Source organism: Varanus komodoensis, unplaced genomic scaffold, assembly GCF_004798865.1.
Source record: "Varanus komodoensis strain SLA01 unplaced genomic scaffold, ASM479886v1 scaffold52, whole genome shotgun sequence".
Lineage (NCBI taxonomy): Eukaryota > Metazoa > Chordata > Lepidosauria > Squamata > Varanidae > Varanus > Varanus komodoensis.
This window is the reverse complement of record NW_025336114.1, coordinates 1,792,578-1,806,418: the sequence shown is the minus strand read 5'-3', so window position 1 is coordinate 1,806,418 and position 13,841 is coordinate 1,792,578. Positions and strand designations below refer to the sequence as shown.

Here is a 13,841-nt window from a genome sequence, read left to right as displayed (position 1 = left end):
CGTTTGGAAGTAGTTTACAATCCCATTCAGTAGAATGGAAATAAGGCAAGATACAATAGGAGAAAGAAACACAGCACACACAGCTGGCATTTCACTTGTGAATGCCTTTTGTTTTTTGTATCCAACCAAAACTGAGCACGTGCTGAACTGCTCTCAGCTCTCAGCATTGTCTCCTTGAAAGCAATGAAGGCTAAGGCACTCATCTAGGCCTGTTTGTGCCCAAACTCATTAAAACAAGCTCATGGTTGGTCAGTTTGCTTGTGACTAAGTGTAAATATGAGAAGAGCAAATTCATGGATACAAGTTTTTCCTAAATTCAGTCAAATATTCAAAGCAGTATAGTATCATTCATTATACTGCAACATTATACATTACTCATCCAAACTTGTGTCCCATTCCTGTTGCCAAGGGTTGATGGGAACTATAGGCCAGACCAACCAGAGTTGCTCACCCCTGCCCTAATCTAATCTAATCTAATCTAATCTAATCTAATGCCTAACCACCAAACTTGATTTAATGTTAAGTGCTTGTGTGCATTTAAAATGCATGTTTTTAAAAAATGCAAATAGTAGCCTCTGTTTGTTTTTATGTGTTTTTGTATGCATTAATTATTAGACTCACAGAAGGTGGAGTGGGGGTGGGTAAGCCCTTTCCTCCCTGGTGAAGCCTGCTTTTAAAGCTGCTATTTCCGTTCACAAGAATGCCCTGCTGGAGCCAATAGGAGATTTCCTCCTAACGCAAATACCACTTTTGGAAGACTGCAGGGCAATCCAAATGGAATTCTAGGCCTGCTGACTGCATTACCTCTCCTTGGTTATTTTAGGAAATCTAGGATGCAATTTAACGGCCACTAGACAGAGTCTGGCCAACAATGGTAGAAATTTCAGGCCTAGCTCCAACCTCAGACACCCGTTCTCTAGGTCCCTCTGGATTTTACATGAGTGCTCATGCTGCATGGGATACTGGCCACAGGTTAGATTTTGTTTCTTTTAATTTTTATTTATTTACTTAAAGTTTTTATATGCTGTCCCCATTGCTACACAGCCTCGGGACGGCTCACAACATTTTTATTGACTAGTATGCCTGGGAGTGCAGGGGCAAGTTATTGTTCTACCTGGCAAATCATGTGTGAGTTGCAGACAGTTGGGAGCTTTTATTATTGAGCCCTACCCTGGTAGTATTTCTGGGAAATTCAGTGCTAAATATTTGTGTGTGAAACTCTAACAGGCAGGAGAAATTGGTGGTCAGTGGCTTGACCTTCATGCATTCATTATCTGTTAAATTGCAGAGGAGCAGCACTTCCCTCTGAATGTTAATTCCCTGTTAACCCACTGGGCAGACCCCTGGGGGAACGCTACTCTTCTCTACTGGCTAGATTAGATTTGAAAGAAGGATCCAGTATTTGAGCAGCTAATCCTGAAAAGGAGCTACGAGAACAGATTCTGTATTTTGAAGTAACCCTATCAAAATTCATGAAACAACGGAGTGAGCTGCCCCCAGAGACTTCATCCAGAACACACTTGCATGATACTGCTTCAGTGCTCACTGAAAGGTGATTGAAAAGTTTGCAGTTTAAAAAGGCAAAATACCCCAAAAGCCCCACTTGCTGGGAATGAAAGAGGCAGAAGGGGTAGCCAACTAGAAGGGTGGTATACAGCTAAGAGGCTGGTCAGTCTCCAGAAGGGTCCTCCCAGAAGGGTGGGGACTAGAGATAGTCAAAAGGAGATTTCTTGAAGGTAGTTTCTAGTGTGGGTTCAATAAACCACTCTGCATGCTCAGAGAATCTTTCTTTGCTGATTATGGCCAGCTGGATCTATATATTGGAGAATGAAGAGCTTTTGCCAAAGAATGGTCTGCTGTTTTGAAAGGGGGAAACCAAGCTCCTGACACCACTTAGATCAGCAACATTTATCCACATATCTGCTTCTCTGGCTGAACAGAGGTATAGAAAGTCCTGAAGTGGCAATTTCTCAATTTAAATCAATATGTATGGACTCCATGGTTACAGCTGGAATGGAAAGTGCAAGAGTTTCCTTTCAGCTATTAACTAATTTTGTGGGTATTGGAGATGGAACATTATTGCATTCTAGTTTAAATTTTCATTAATTTATTCTAAACATCTCATAGTCTTTTTCTACTAAACACATTTAGGATGGCAATGGCCCAAACCATACCTTATCGACATGTAATGTGAGGATAGAGGCTTACTTTATCAGGAAAAATAAAGCCTTGAAGAAAACTGAGTTTCCTATTTGGTGGCAACTTGAGGCTTCCCAGGGAAGCCAGTAGCCTTTGACGACCATTGGGAAGCCCCAGCTAGTAAGTATAATCAGATCACATAGAAAAGGTGAGGCACCATGTTAAGGCACCAGAAAGCAGAACTTTGGATAGCTCTAAGGGGGCCCTGTTCGGAGGGATACAAGACCAGCGAGAGCCTTTTGTAGGCTTTCATGGCCTGTCCTGTGTTCAGCTCTGTCCCTCCTGAAGAAGTGACCTGGACTGTTGACTGGACTGTCACTTGATTTTGAAGCCTGAGACTTCTGCAAGGACAGGTAGACAGAGGTTCCCCTAGGCACTCATCTGCTGACGGCAGGCTACGTCCTCTGCCTGAGAGGACCCCAGAAAAGGCGTTGACTGTTCTACCTGTGGGGAAGTAGTCTGTCCCTTGTCCTCCTCAGAAATCTTTTCTTCACACTGGCAGGGCTGAGGCCTTCAAGTCATGACACTTCCTCTGATACATTATCACCCAACAGCAAGCTGTTCCATCTCCAATAATGGACATGAGCCAGAAAAGAGGAAAATTAGCAAGAACAAGGATTTAAGGAAGTCAAGGCAAGAGAGGTCAACATCTCTCTACTCACACAGTCCTTTCATTGTTAAAATGAGACCAGCTACCAAAAACTTTATGCATGAACACACTTGTTGCATGCCTAGTTGTGCTCTAATGCACCTCAGATTTTTCTCTTATTGGTGTAGAGCAACTTGCTACTGATTCTTTCTATTTTCAAGTCTATCCAAAACGTTTTCCTCACAAAATCAGATTAGAGCCAAACTACTTTGTTCACATATGCCTTAATCAAGTCAAAGGGGTGATTATTCCATTAAAATTGCAAGATCTGTGCTTAGATGTGACCTTTGGGTCATGCCTATTACTACAGGGGAATTGAATCACAGGAAACATCAGAAATCTGTCACAGTTCCCCCTGCTGAGCAAGCTGAATTATCTCTCCAATATATTTGTGTCTAAAATAGATCCTGGTGACTATCTGTATTATTAAGTTTGAATGCTCTTAATTGCTATGGAGACAAACTGTGATCCAGGAAATAGAGAAGAATTGTAAAGTGTTTAGGACCCTTAAATAAGGTTTCAAAATGTTAACACTAGAGCCGTTTTAAGATAAAGAGCTTTTCTCTACAATGGAACTTTGCTTTTGCCTCACTTTGGGGCCAAACCTCCGTGTACTATGAAAGGTGGCATTACCAATATCCTTTCTAAAGCATAAAGGTGCTCATGAGTGATGAATTACATTAGGGACATGTTTCACTTTCCCCACCAACTTCCTCGCTCAAAGGCTGCTATTTGCCTACTGGAAAAAAATAGCAAATGCTTCATTAACAAGGATTCATCTTTTTTTCCCTTCAGGGAGGCTATTTGCACCTCTTTTGGAGAGGCCATTTTGATCAAAGAAAGGGTGGAGGATAAGGATAAAGAGAAGGGAAGAGAAGAGAAGAGAAGCAAAACTTTTCTCCAGCAATGCTATTCTGTCCCATTTCAAACACAAAGGAAAAGAGGGGAAAAATCTCAACACATAGGAAAACAGTTTTATTCTTCAAAAAAGCTCAATGTTTCAGCTCAGTGACATATATTTCTATGCCGTCTTCAGGGGTTAAATTTTGCAAAGAGTTACCTGAAAAGATTTCTTGAAGGACTTATTCTCTGAGACATCTTTATAGAGACCTCTGCAGGCTATTTACAAAATTGAACCCATGAAAAAGGCTGGGAAATATAGGGCAGAGGGCCAAAACATATAAATACATGCATATTTTCCCCCATGCAAAGACTTGGTATTTCTTTTCATTGTGTTATTTTGGATGGTTTGCCTGATTCCACTTCACATACACATTCAGAGCTTCTGTTAAGCTTTGAAAAAGGCATCAGGTGAAATTCTCACGGATCTCATGTATCTCATCAAGTTTGCCCCTCTGCCTTATTATAAAAAGTCCCTGGCTGTTGCTACTCTATGCCCAAGGAATGTGGCAATTAATTTAGCTGCCTGCTTAGTAACCAATGCTGGCCCAATACTGCACAATCACACAAACATACTCCCATGAAGACAGCCCCATGTAGATCAACAGGGAACTTTCAGTGTTGACACAGGTTTGCTTGACATTCCCCAAGTAGTACGAAACGTCAAGCTACTCTTCGATGGTTGTGTTACCTCTGGAGGAGACAGCATAGGAGACCTAGGGGGTCTTGTTTTGTAGAAGACAGAACTGTACAACACAATGTTGTAGAAGTACGAAAACTACAACTGACAAAGCTGCTTACTCTATGCTGCTGTTAAAACACAGACATCAGCTCCGCTATTGTACAGAGTCACCCAGAGCAGGTTTACCAGAGTCACAAGCAGCAAAGTTTGCCAGCACACTTGGAGAGAAGCAGGAGGCCTTGGCCATGGCATAGAGTGGGACCTGCGCCCCCATGTGCCTCAGTCGTTGTGCCTTCTGCCTGGTTACGGAACCGAGAAATTAACCCACATCCAGGCCCAGCCTTTTCATGTTACATGCTGGAGCCTTGCCAAGAAGGTTGGCCACCCACCACTGCCTTACAGCTGGCTTGTGAAGGTTGGTCTTCCTGGCATTTAATGTGGTAAGTAATTAAGTAAGTCCTGGTGATGAAATGAATTACTTAATTGAAATAATAGGTCCATGGAAAACAGATCAACCATATCAAGTCTCAACAAGAAGAGACTTTACCAAGAATGAGCCAGACTTTTCCATTTTTCACAAATAGCACAGGCTCCTCTTGAGTTGCTGCTCACAGCTAAACAAAAATGTCTCCAAACTGGAACTCATATTCTGCACTTGGAGAAATAAATATTTGATGAATGTTTAGTAAAGGAAACCCCCACATACAGGAACTTACTCAAGGTTGCTAGCATTGCTTTGCAGATTGAGTATTTGGGTCCCACATATACCAACTGTACATATTTCTCACTGACCAGGAGCTGGAAGTATCACATGCTAAAGGTTCAGAGAAATAGTATAGAACTGACACCAGAATTAATTGAGAGTCTTGGAAATATGTATTTGACTGCTCATAGGAATTACATATTTGATTGTTCATAATACAAAGTTATTACAGATTGCTTTGCAAACAATCTAGACATTCTAGGGTTAAGATTTGACATACTATTATTAGAAATAATTGTGCATAAACTTCAGCTAAGGCAGCTCAAATATCTATATATCTATCCATTTATAAATTGGGCCTAAAACCACCCATTCAAAAGTGGATCGGTTCATCGAGTCCTACCCACAGGAACATGGCAGGAAGGTTGCATATCCTTCAGTGCTGTGATGGTAGCATTTAGCTCTCAAGAGGGCATGGAGAATCCATTTGCGTTAACAGTCAGGCAGGATTTTTTCCTAGCCCTGCTGGGAGACGCTAGACTGGCCCGGGGAGCTTCTGCATGCAAAGCATGTACTCAGCCAGTGAGCTGCAGCCTCCCCCTTGACGACATTGTACACCTGTGTCTGCAGAAGTACATACATTTCTATGCACACATCTTAGCTTAGTTCTGCGGTGGGAAACCAGCAATGTGCGGACCTCATGTGGCACCGCAAGCTTCAGTGCAGTTCTTGCTGCTACCAGAGTTGCCACTAGGGGGTGGCAGCAACCTGGGATGTCTCTGTGAGGCAAAGTGTGCAGGGATGGGCTGATGTGGGAATGGTACTTCAACGCATCTGAATGGCACCACGCTGGGAAAGCTGCCTAATGGCAACTGGGCCATTGTCTGGAAAAGGCCCCTTCTCTCCATTTCGCATGCATGCACAGACCCATATGCACACAACGCTCATCGACATTATGGAGCATATATATAGTGCTTCATATGAAATGCAACATCCCCATGAATTTCCCTCTTCCTAAATGGAAGAAGCATTTAAGCACAGAAGTGAAGTTGTTTTGCACATTTAAGACACAAAAAATTCCCAAGAAGTTTTCTTATCCATTATGCACCACGGTTTTCTCGCAGACATCAGGTTTAACGTAGTGGGCTCTCTACTGCAAACATAATCTGCTGGCCGAACACTTTAAAAGGACCCACAGTGTTGGGCTTTGGTAAGAAGTATGAGATTTGCCTTTTAGGCAATGGAAAAGGGGGCTGTAAAGGAGAGGGGATGCTGTACCCTGCTAGCTCTGGGTCTTATTCTCTGCTAGGAGCATATTCAGTTGAATAGATGCCCATCTTGCATTCACAGAGTACCCCTGAGAAACTGACTCCCAGCACAAAACAGAAAGCACTGATGGATTTTCCAGCTACACTCTTTTGTGGCTTTGCCATTTTCTGGCTGCCTCCAGCTGAGCACACATGTTTTGAGAGAAAAGAAAGAGGCCTGGTGAATAGGGAAACACCATCCTTGCCCCATCATTGTGTCCATTTCATTCCCATCTAAGCCAACGTCCACTCGAGACAATGAGGTTACCATCCTGTCTTAGGTGGACTTGCTGGGAGACGGAGCAGTTTTCCTAACAGACAGCAACTTCTGAAATAGTATTTTATTGGAAATGGATTTATTTAACAGTGTTTATATTTAAAGCATTTTATTACACATTTGTACCAGTTTTGTACTGTGAGCGGCTATGGGAAGATTATGGTCTTGAAAGGCAGTTATGAAATGGATGAAGAGACTGCTCTGTGGTCCAGTAGGCAGCCCCTGGAGGGTCACAGGGCACTCCACATTCCCAGATCGGAGGTCAGAAGCAGAGCTGCGGCCTCCAAGCTGGGGATCTGTGCCCAACCCCCTCCCACTCATAGCCAGCTTGGAAGAACCCATCTTGCTCCAGAAAATGAACCTTGGTTCAGGAAAGACAGGGAGAGAGAGGTAGGCTGATCGGGCTCAGTCTCCTTCCCTCCTCCTCTGAAGAGCCGCAGCCAAGCAGCCCAGTCCGACTGAACTGCAGAGCCCCACCTGTTTCCCCCACCCTGCACTAAATTTTTGGAAGCCTCTGAGCAGTCTCTGAGCATCCAGGGTGCAACTAACAAGACTCCAGCCTAAACAGACAAGCAAACAAACACACAAACATCACTGCATGCCAAACCAAAATTAGTAACAATATGTGGTTGATGATAGTAATAAAGCTACCTAGTAGGCCCCTTCATTAAATGGAAGATAGAATTCAAGCAATCCTGGATGAAAAGGTAAAATTTTAAATACTTCAGCCATCTCCAATGTTTCCCAAGCATTGTCAACATGATCAAGATGATACTGTCATGAGAACCTGGGCTACTTGAAGCTCCTGTACCTTTTACAGTTCCGGGTTCAGCTGAGGGGGAAGCAGCTGCCCTGCCTGATCCATCCATCAGTCCCTTCACCACCCTGCTATGGGGCAATGGTGGGATGATGGAGCAGGTGAATAGGAAAAATGTGGTTGCCTTGGCCTTGTTACACTGCAATCCTTGGCACATTTCTTCAGAAGTAAGAAGTGCTCCATTTAGTGGTGCTCACGTTTGAGTCAGAGTGCTTAGGAATCCAGCCCCAGGGCTGGAAATTTTAAAAGCACATGTAAAATGCCCAGTTTGCAAACTTGCAGCCCTGTACACAGAAGCTCAATCAAGCCCAGAAAGTCGTCCCACTGGGAAATGAGTTTAGAAGCCCTTGGCTGGTGGAGGCTGTGCACAGGACTCAAATACCATATCCCAGACTGTGAGAAAGTCGTAAATGATACGCATATTTTTGCTGGTTCTTTGAAATGAATCTAGGATTGCATACACCAACCTTTCCCTTGATTATCAGGTTCTCTCTCGCTCACAGAACACTATTACGCGGTTGAACTTTTCTTATTGGTTGCATTCCCCATTATTACCTCATGCACAGTCACACAGCAGCCAATAGTCCATTACGAAAAGCTGGAGGCAAATTGCTGTAGCGGAAACCACTTAAAGCCATCTCTGAAAGTGACAGAGCCCATGTCTGACAGCAACGTACGCTTACCAGCTTTGTTTTATCCATGGCTGTAAGGACAGCGGTGTTGAGTTGCTCCAAAGCAGACAGAACATGCCTGTATTCTCCAAGATGCTCTGAGAAATAATCTGTAATAGGAAAAGAGGGCATGTCATGGCGGTGAGGTCAGCCAGACCATGTTGTCTCATGCCATTATTGAATGAAAAGCAACCGCCCCATTGTTTACATTTGTCTTGCTGCCCTCATGGTAGGTGGCCAAGGAGTCAAGGAACTGAAGTGAGCAGCAACGGGAATCCTTTTGACTAGGGTCCGATCTTGAAAAGGCAGTGAACACCAACGCCAAAGGAGGGCCAAGACACATGCACTTTGGGGACAATTCTGGAACAACATGCCTTCAAAGTACATTTTTCATAGTAGGGAAGTTAATGACCTACTTACCGCAAAACTTCTCAGTCTCTAAATTGCTGCAAGAGACAGAGGGGGGAAAAGAAAACATGCCTGTGTGAGATGAGAATTCTAAACTGGAGGGAAACAGCTGCTAAAAGTGGCAAAACAACAACTGACAACTAAGACCCAAAATTAAATCCAGTGTTTTGTTTATTTATTTGGTTTTGAGGCATTTCAACTTAGAAAGGAATTGCCTATTCTAAGAGGCTTAGGGTGCAACCTCATGCATTTTTAGACAGAGTGGGGAAAAGCCCTAGACTCTAATTTGCTGGCAGGGCAAATTAGATGCTTTAGGGACTAAAGCATCTAATTTGCCCTGCCAGCAAAGGACTTCCTTCTTTCTAAACATGCATAGGGTTGTGCCCTTGGTCACCGATACTTCTGTGCTAAGTGCAGAAGAGGTCGTCTTTCTATATATTTGCATTTGACACCCTTCCTTCGTATAACCCAGAGCAACCTTTCCCATGCAGATGTGCCTCCATATGTGGACTACAGTTCCCATCATCCCCACACAGAAGGGCCAGGGTGTCAGATAGGGTGGCCACATGAAAAATAGACAAGACACCCATGCCTTCCATAGTTGTGCAGAAGAAGGAATTTCAGTAAGTGTAGCTTGCGATGCAAGTTATACCGAAGAATGTTGGAGGATTTTTTTTCTGGGTTGGGAGGAAACATTCTGAAGTGAACTCACCTAATCTACACCAACCAGATAAATATGTAAATCAGATTATTTCTTTTCAGAATCTGCACCTATTAGTGAAGCCAGCAAGGTAGCCTGGGGACTCTTTTTCCTTTTCTTTTTTGGTTAAACAAACCCAGTAATAGCTGCAAGGAGCAGCCAGAAAGCTCAGCTGCAGCTCCACGGGTTGGAAGAGAACCACAACTGAGCCTGGGACTTGGGGACTAGACTAAAGTGTGTTGTCTTTTCTGGGGATGTTACAGAGGAATTCTATTGAAAAACAGGCTCTTTATCCAGCAGCCTCTATGACTTGACACACACCGGGAATTTGCTCAGGCCAGGCTAAGGCTGTAGTCCTATAGCCTTTAATTGGCAGTAAGCTGGGAGTCATACAATGGGACTATTTCTGAGGAAGCATAGACAGGAGCATGCCGTCACATGCAGTTTTAATTAAAGCAACTGAATGAAGAAAGCTTTCCCCCTATGCTAATGCACTTATTGTACCCTCTAGAACAGCCTCTACCAACTGGGTTCCTTCCAGAAGTTTTGGACTGCAGCCCCATCATTCCCACCCGGTGGGAGGCTAGTCTACAATACGACGCTAGTCTATAAAGAGCACTCACATCCTACGACTGAGGGATGTGACTGCTTCAGAGCAGCCAAGGTGGGGAGAAATTGCACCTCTAGTTTTTTAAAAAGTGTATTTTTCTTGCTGACACATTGCAAGTTATGTTTTTAGCCTCCGATTTCAGGCTTTGAGGAGGTATAAGACATTCTCTAAATTGTATGTGATGGCTTCTGTCTGGTTAATAATGAAGCACTAGAGGAATCTCCACAGATGAAAGCAGAGGCACTCTCCTGATAACAAAACACGGGTCCCCACTTCCCTGAGAGAGCCAGTTGCATTTGGTACTTCTCTAACCCTTTCATATTCTGAATGTGTAACAAACATTAGCCAATCAATAATTAAAATGCTGAATAATTTAATGCAGAAGCAAACCTGGAGGAAAAAATAGCCAGACAGGTCTATACTCAACCCTCCAAATCAGAATACTGATAGAAGAGAAACCAGAAATAGAAATACTGTTTTCTTGTTCTATACATAATATACAGATAATATCAAATAGGAACAACTATTACATATTCATTGAGCAACATGCCTGCTTCAAAACAGCCAAACTTTCCCTGGACAGCTAAAGGCATAATGGCTTGAGCCCCTTTCACACTGTTTTAGAAACAGCTTCCACGCATCCAACTGAACTCCTTCTGTCGGCTTCTTGAAGACAGCAAGATGCAACATGGGGCGATACTAGTAAGATTGGTATTGTTTTTCTAAAAGTGCAAATGTAGCCATTTTTCCCTGGAAGGCAGGGAATGGGAGCCATTGTTCTGAAGGAGCCATTCCTAGAGGATGGGAAGGGGCAAAGCTCAGTGGTAAAGCACCTTTCTTTGCTTGCGGGAGGTTCAGTCCCCAGCATCAGGCATTTACAAGGCCATGAAAGACTCCTGTCTGAATGTCAGTGCGACTCAGGCTTCCCCAACTTCCTGCCCACAAGCTGGGTTGGACTGCAGCCCCCTGCATTCCCAGATATTCAATACATCTGGAAAGTGCCTGATTGCAGAGAGCAGGTAGAGCAATACTGCACTAGAGGCCAAAGGTTTGACTTTTTGAAGCCAGAGCCTAATTACCCTCTTCAGTCAGCAACCGGCCCCCTTGGCTATGAAATGTGTGGAAGTGTCTCATCCCTAGCTCCAGGGGGGCTTATATGGGAGATGGGCTTTCAGACATGCCAGAGGCAGGCTGTTCACAGCTTGAAAGGTCAGGACCAGGGCCTAGCATTTGGTCTGGAAAGAAGCTGGAGGCCACGGTAGTTCTTCCAGCATTAGGATAATATGGTGGAGCATTAGCACGTGGCTTCAGACAACAAAAAGAAGGCTTCCCATTCTGGATCAGTCAATGTTTCTGAGCCTGTAATTTTAAATCCACACTGACCTGGGAGTAAGTCTCCTTGAACAGAGTAAACGTCTAGGCAGACTTGCATAGACTTGCACGGTTAGCCATGCTCAAGAGCAGTCTGATAAAAAGTGCATCACAGTAACCAAGTTGTGACGTTACCATCAGTGTGTGTGACATGGTGAAAAGGTCTTTGTTATCTAGGAAGGGATACAGATCATGGAACAGCACTGCAGCTGAAGAGGCCTCTGGTCCGCCTTAGGACAGAGGAGAAAGAAAAATACTAAGAGCTCAGAAAGCAACACATCCAAGAAGGAAAAATGGACTATTTCATTTCAGATGAAAAGGGTCATGAACATGCTGTCTTATATTAGAGAAGCAGACCTTAAGGAGGATAAAAAGTTGCTCTGTTGTGCAGGTGAGGGCAGGCAATTTTCAGGTCCTCTCTGCACAACTCTCTTCAAAAACCAGATGTATTTGTTCAGTGCATCTCTTTCTACACATCCTCTGCTCAGCCTGTGCAAGTCTCTTGTCTATTTGCATAGGAGATGGGAACAGAAGTAACCCTAGGTACACAAAGCTTTCTTTTCTGCTACATGGAACCTTTTATTTATGCAAAATCTGCCTATTGTAGCACTAAAGTGCCATATAAGTCTGCCTTGCTTTTGCAATCCTCATGGTAGGCTCTTCATATTGCCACTATCTGGGGTGCTTTCAGGGGGAAAGTGAGAGAGGGGCATCTTCATGGATAGCTCTGAGAGTCTCCTTCTTTGTCACAGACATACAGCCATGTCTGCTGTTGAAGGTGGTTTTAATTTGAGCTGATTCTTTTATCATTTGTGCCTTTAATTGTGTCTTCAGTGGGTTTGATTTTATGGTGTGCTTTAATTGAGATTTTGTTTTTAGACTGTATGTTATTGTTAGCTGCTCTGGATGTCATTTTTGTCAGAAAAGAGAGACATAAAAATAAGGATTTAATAAAAGTGCAGCCTTTAGTTGTAGGTGTTTGAGGTTCCTTAGAAGGAAATAATTTCTAGTTGTTAGGAAGGTTTTTGCAGGATAACTGCAGCACACTTTCTTTTACAGGTTTGGACAGGCACTTTTTCCTTTTTTTACAGACAGAACCGAGACATCCCAGTGGAAAGAATCAGAAAATCAATGCAGCTTTTATTCTGTGATCTGTAAACCAGCTCAACAGCATAATTTTATAACCCACCCTTCTCCCAAGGCACTAAGCTGGTGTTGACTGTTCTACTCTCTCTCTCATCCCCTACCCCACCGTATTATCATCTTTATAACAACCCTGTGGAGTAGGCTAGACTGACACTGAATACCTGGTGGCTGACCAGAGATTTGAACTGGGTTTTCTCCACTCTTGCCTGGCACTAACTACAACATCACATGAGTCATGAGTGAAAGCAGCCCTGGAAATGTGATTAGAGGGCATCATATCACCATTTTTAAAACAACCAAACCACAGTGAATCCTGGGAGAAGTCTAAAGATGGCCATGCTATTTCCAGCCCAGTCTGTTTACTTAACCAGAATGTTTACCCAGCAGACATCATTATGGAGTCGAAATGGAGGTGGGTGGCATGTGCGATTCTCTGTAGGGGCAGGATGAGAAGGAAATGGTATGAATGGGGCTCTAAAATATTCATCTTCCCAGATGTCAGCCCTTTTCCAAAGCAGTGGAAACACACCAGGAAATTCAGGACTCAGCTCTTCCATCATAATCTCTCCCTTTCTCTCGTTTTGCCAAGGTTCTTGCTATGGCTAAAGATCAGCAACAGCATCCTGAGCCAATCTGCTAGTGAAAATGAAACCAGCATCTTTCTTACTCTAAAGCCAAGGAGAGATCCATCATTTTTCTTATTATTTTACCTACATCAAATAAATCATACTGCTATGTGATTCTTTCCATGGCAAGGATGTTGTGAGGGCGTAATTGATACTAGGATTAGGCTGGCCATGTGTCCTATTAGTCAGAGCACAGTCCTGCATTTGCAGAATCCCAGAGGACAGTACTCTGAAGATATTCTTTATCTGAAGGGCTGTCCCTCCAGTGTAAGGCAAGTTGAAAGACAAAGGACCCTAAGGAGAAGAAGCACAAGAAGGGCCTTGAGGTTGCCCATTAACAGTTTGTACCTGGACAGCAGACTGAGCAGCTCACAGTCTTCCCTATTCAGGTGAGATGCAATGGTACCCCAACTCTGGATTTATGCACTGTGCAATTTCTGAGACAAGTGCAGGTATTACAAGAGTGAATTATGCCTCTATTCTTTCTTTACTTTCCTGGAGAAATTGCCACTAGAAGGGTCCTAGGCCAATAGGACACACACAGAGGAGCTCAGTCCCAGCAGACTTGACCAAACCAATTTCCTTGGTCAATCCAGTTGCAAAACTTGTCTGTTCTCCAGGTTTCAGCATGAAATAGCTCATCTGCAAGACACACTTTTTGTCATTGTATTATACAGCCTTCCTCCCAACTGGATGCGGGTGGCAAAAAGTCACTCAGACACACTAACTTTCCTTTCTGGGAAAATCAGTGACCTGCCAGGTCAAGGTACTTATT

The 13,841-nt window shown here is 43.5% G+C and overlaps 1 protein-coding gene across 1 annotated transcript in view; it reads right to left on the bottom strand.

Moving 5' to 3' along the window:
• NECAB3 (N-terminal EF-hand calcium binding protein 3) overlaps positions 1–13,841 on the bottom strand; it is a 98,501-nt gene that overhangs the window by 35,106 nt on the left and 49,554 nt on the right. The window contains exons 4-5 of the mRNA XM_044447572.1: positions 8,626–8,651; positions 8,218–8,315 (exon numbers count right to left, since the gene is read on the bottom strand). Of these exons, the coding sequence (XP_044303507.1) occupies positions 8,218–8,315; positions 8,626–8,651 (124 nt within the window). The remainder of the gene's footprint in view (positions 1–8,217; positions 8,316–8,625; positions 8,652–13,841) is intronic.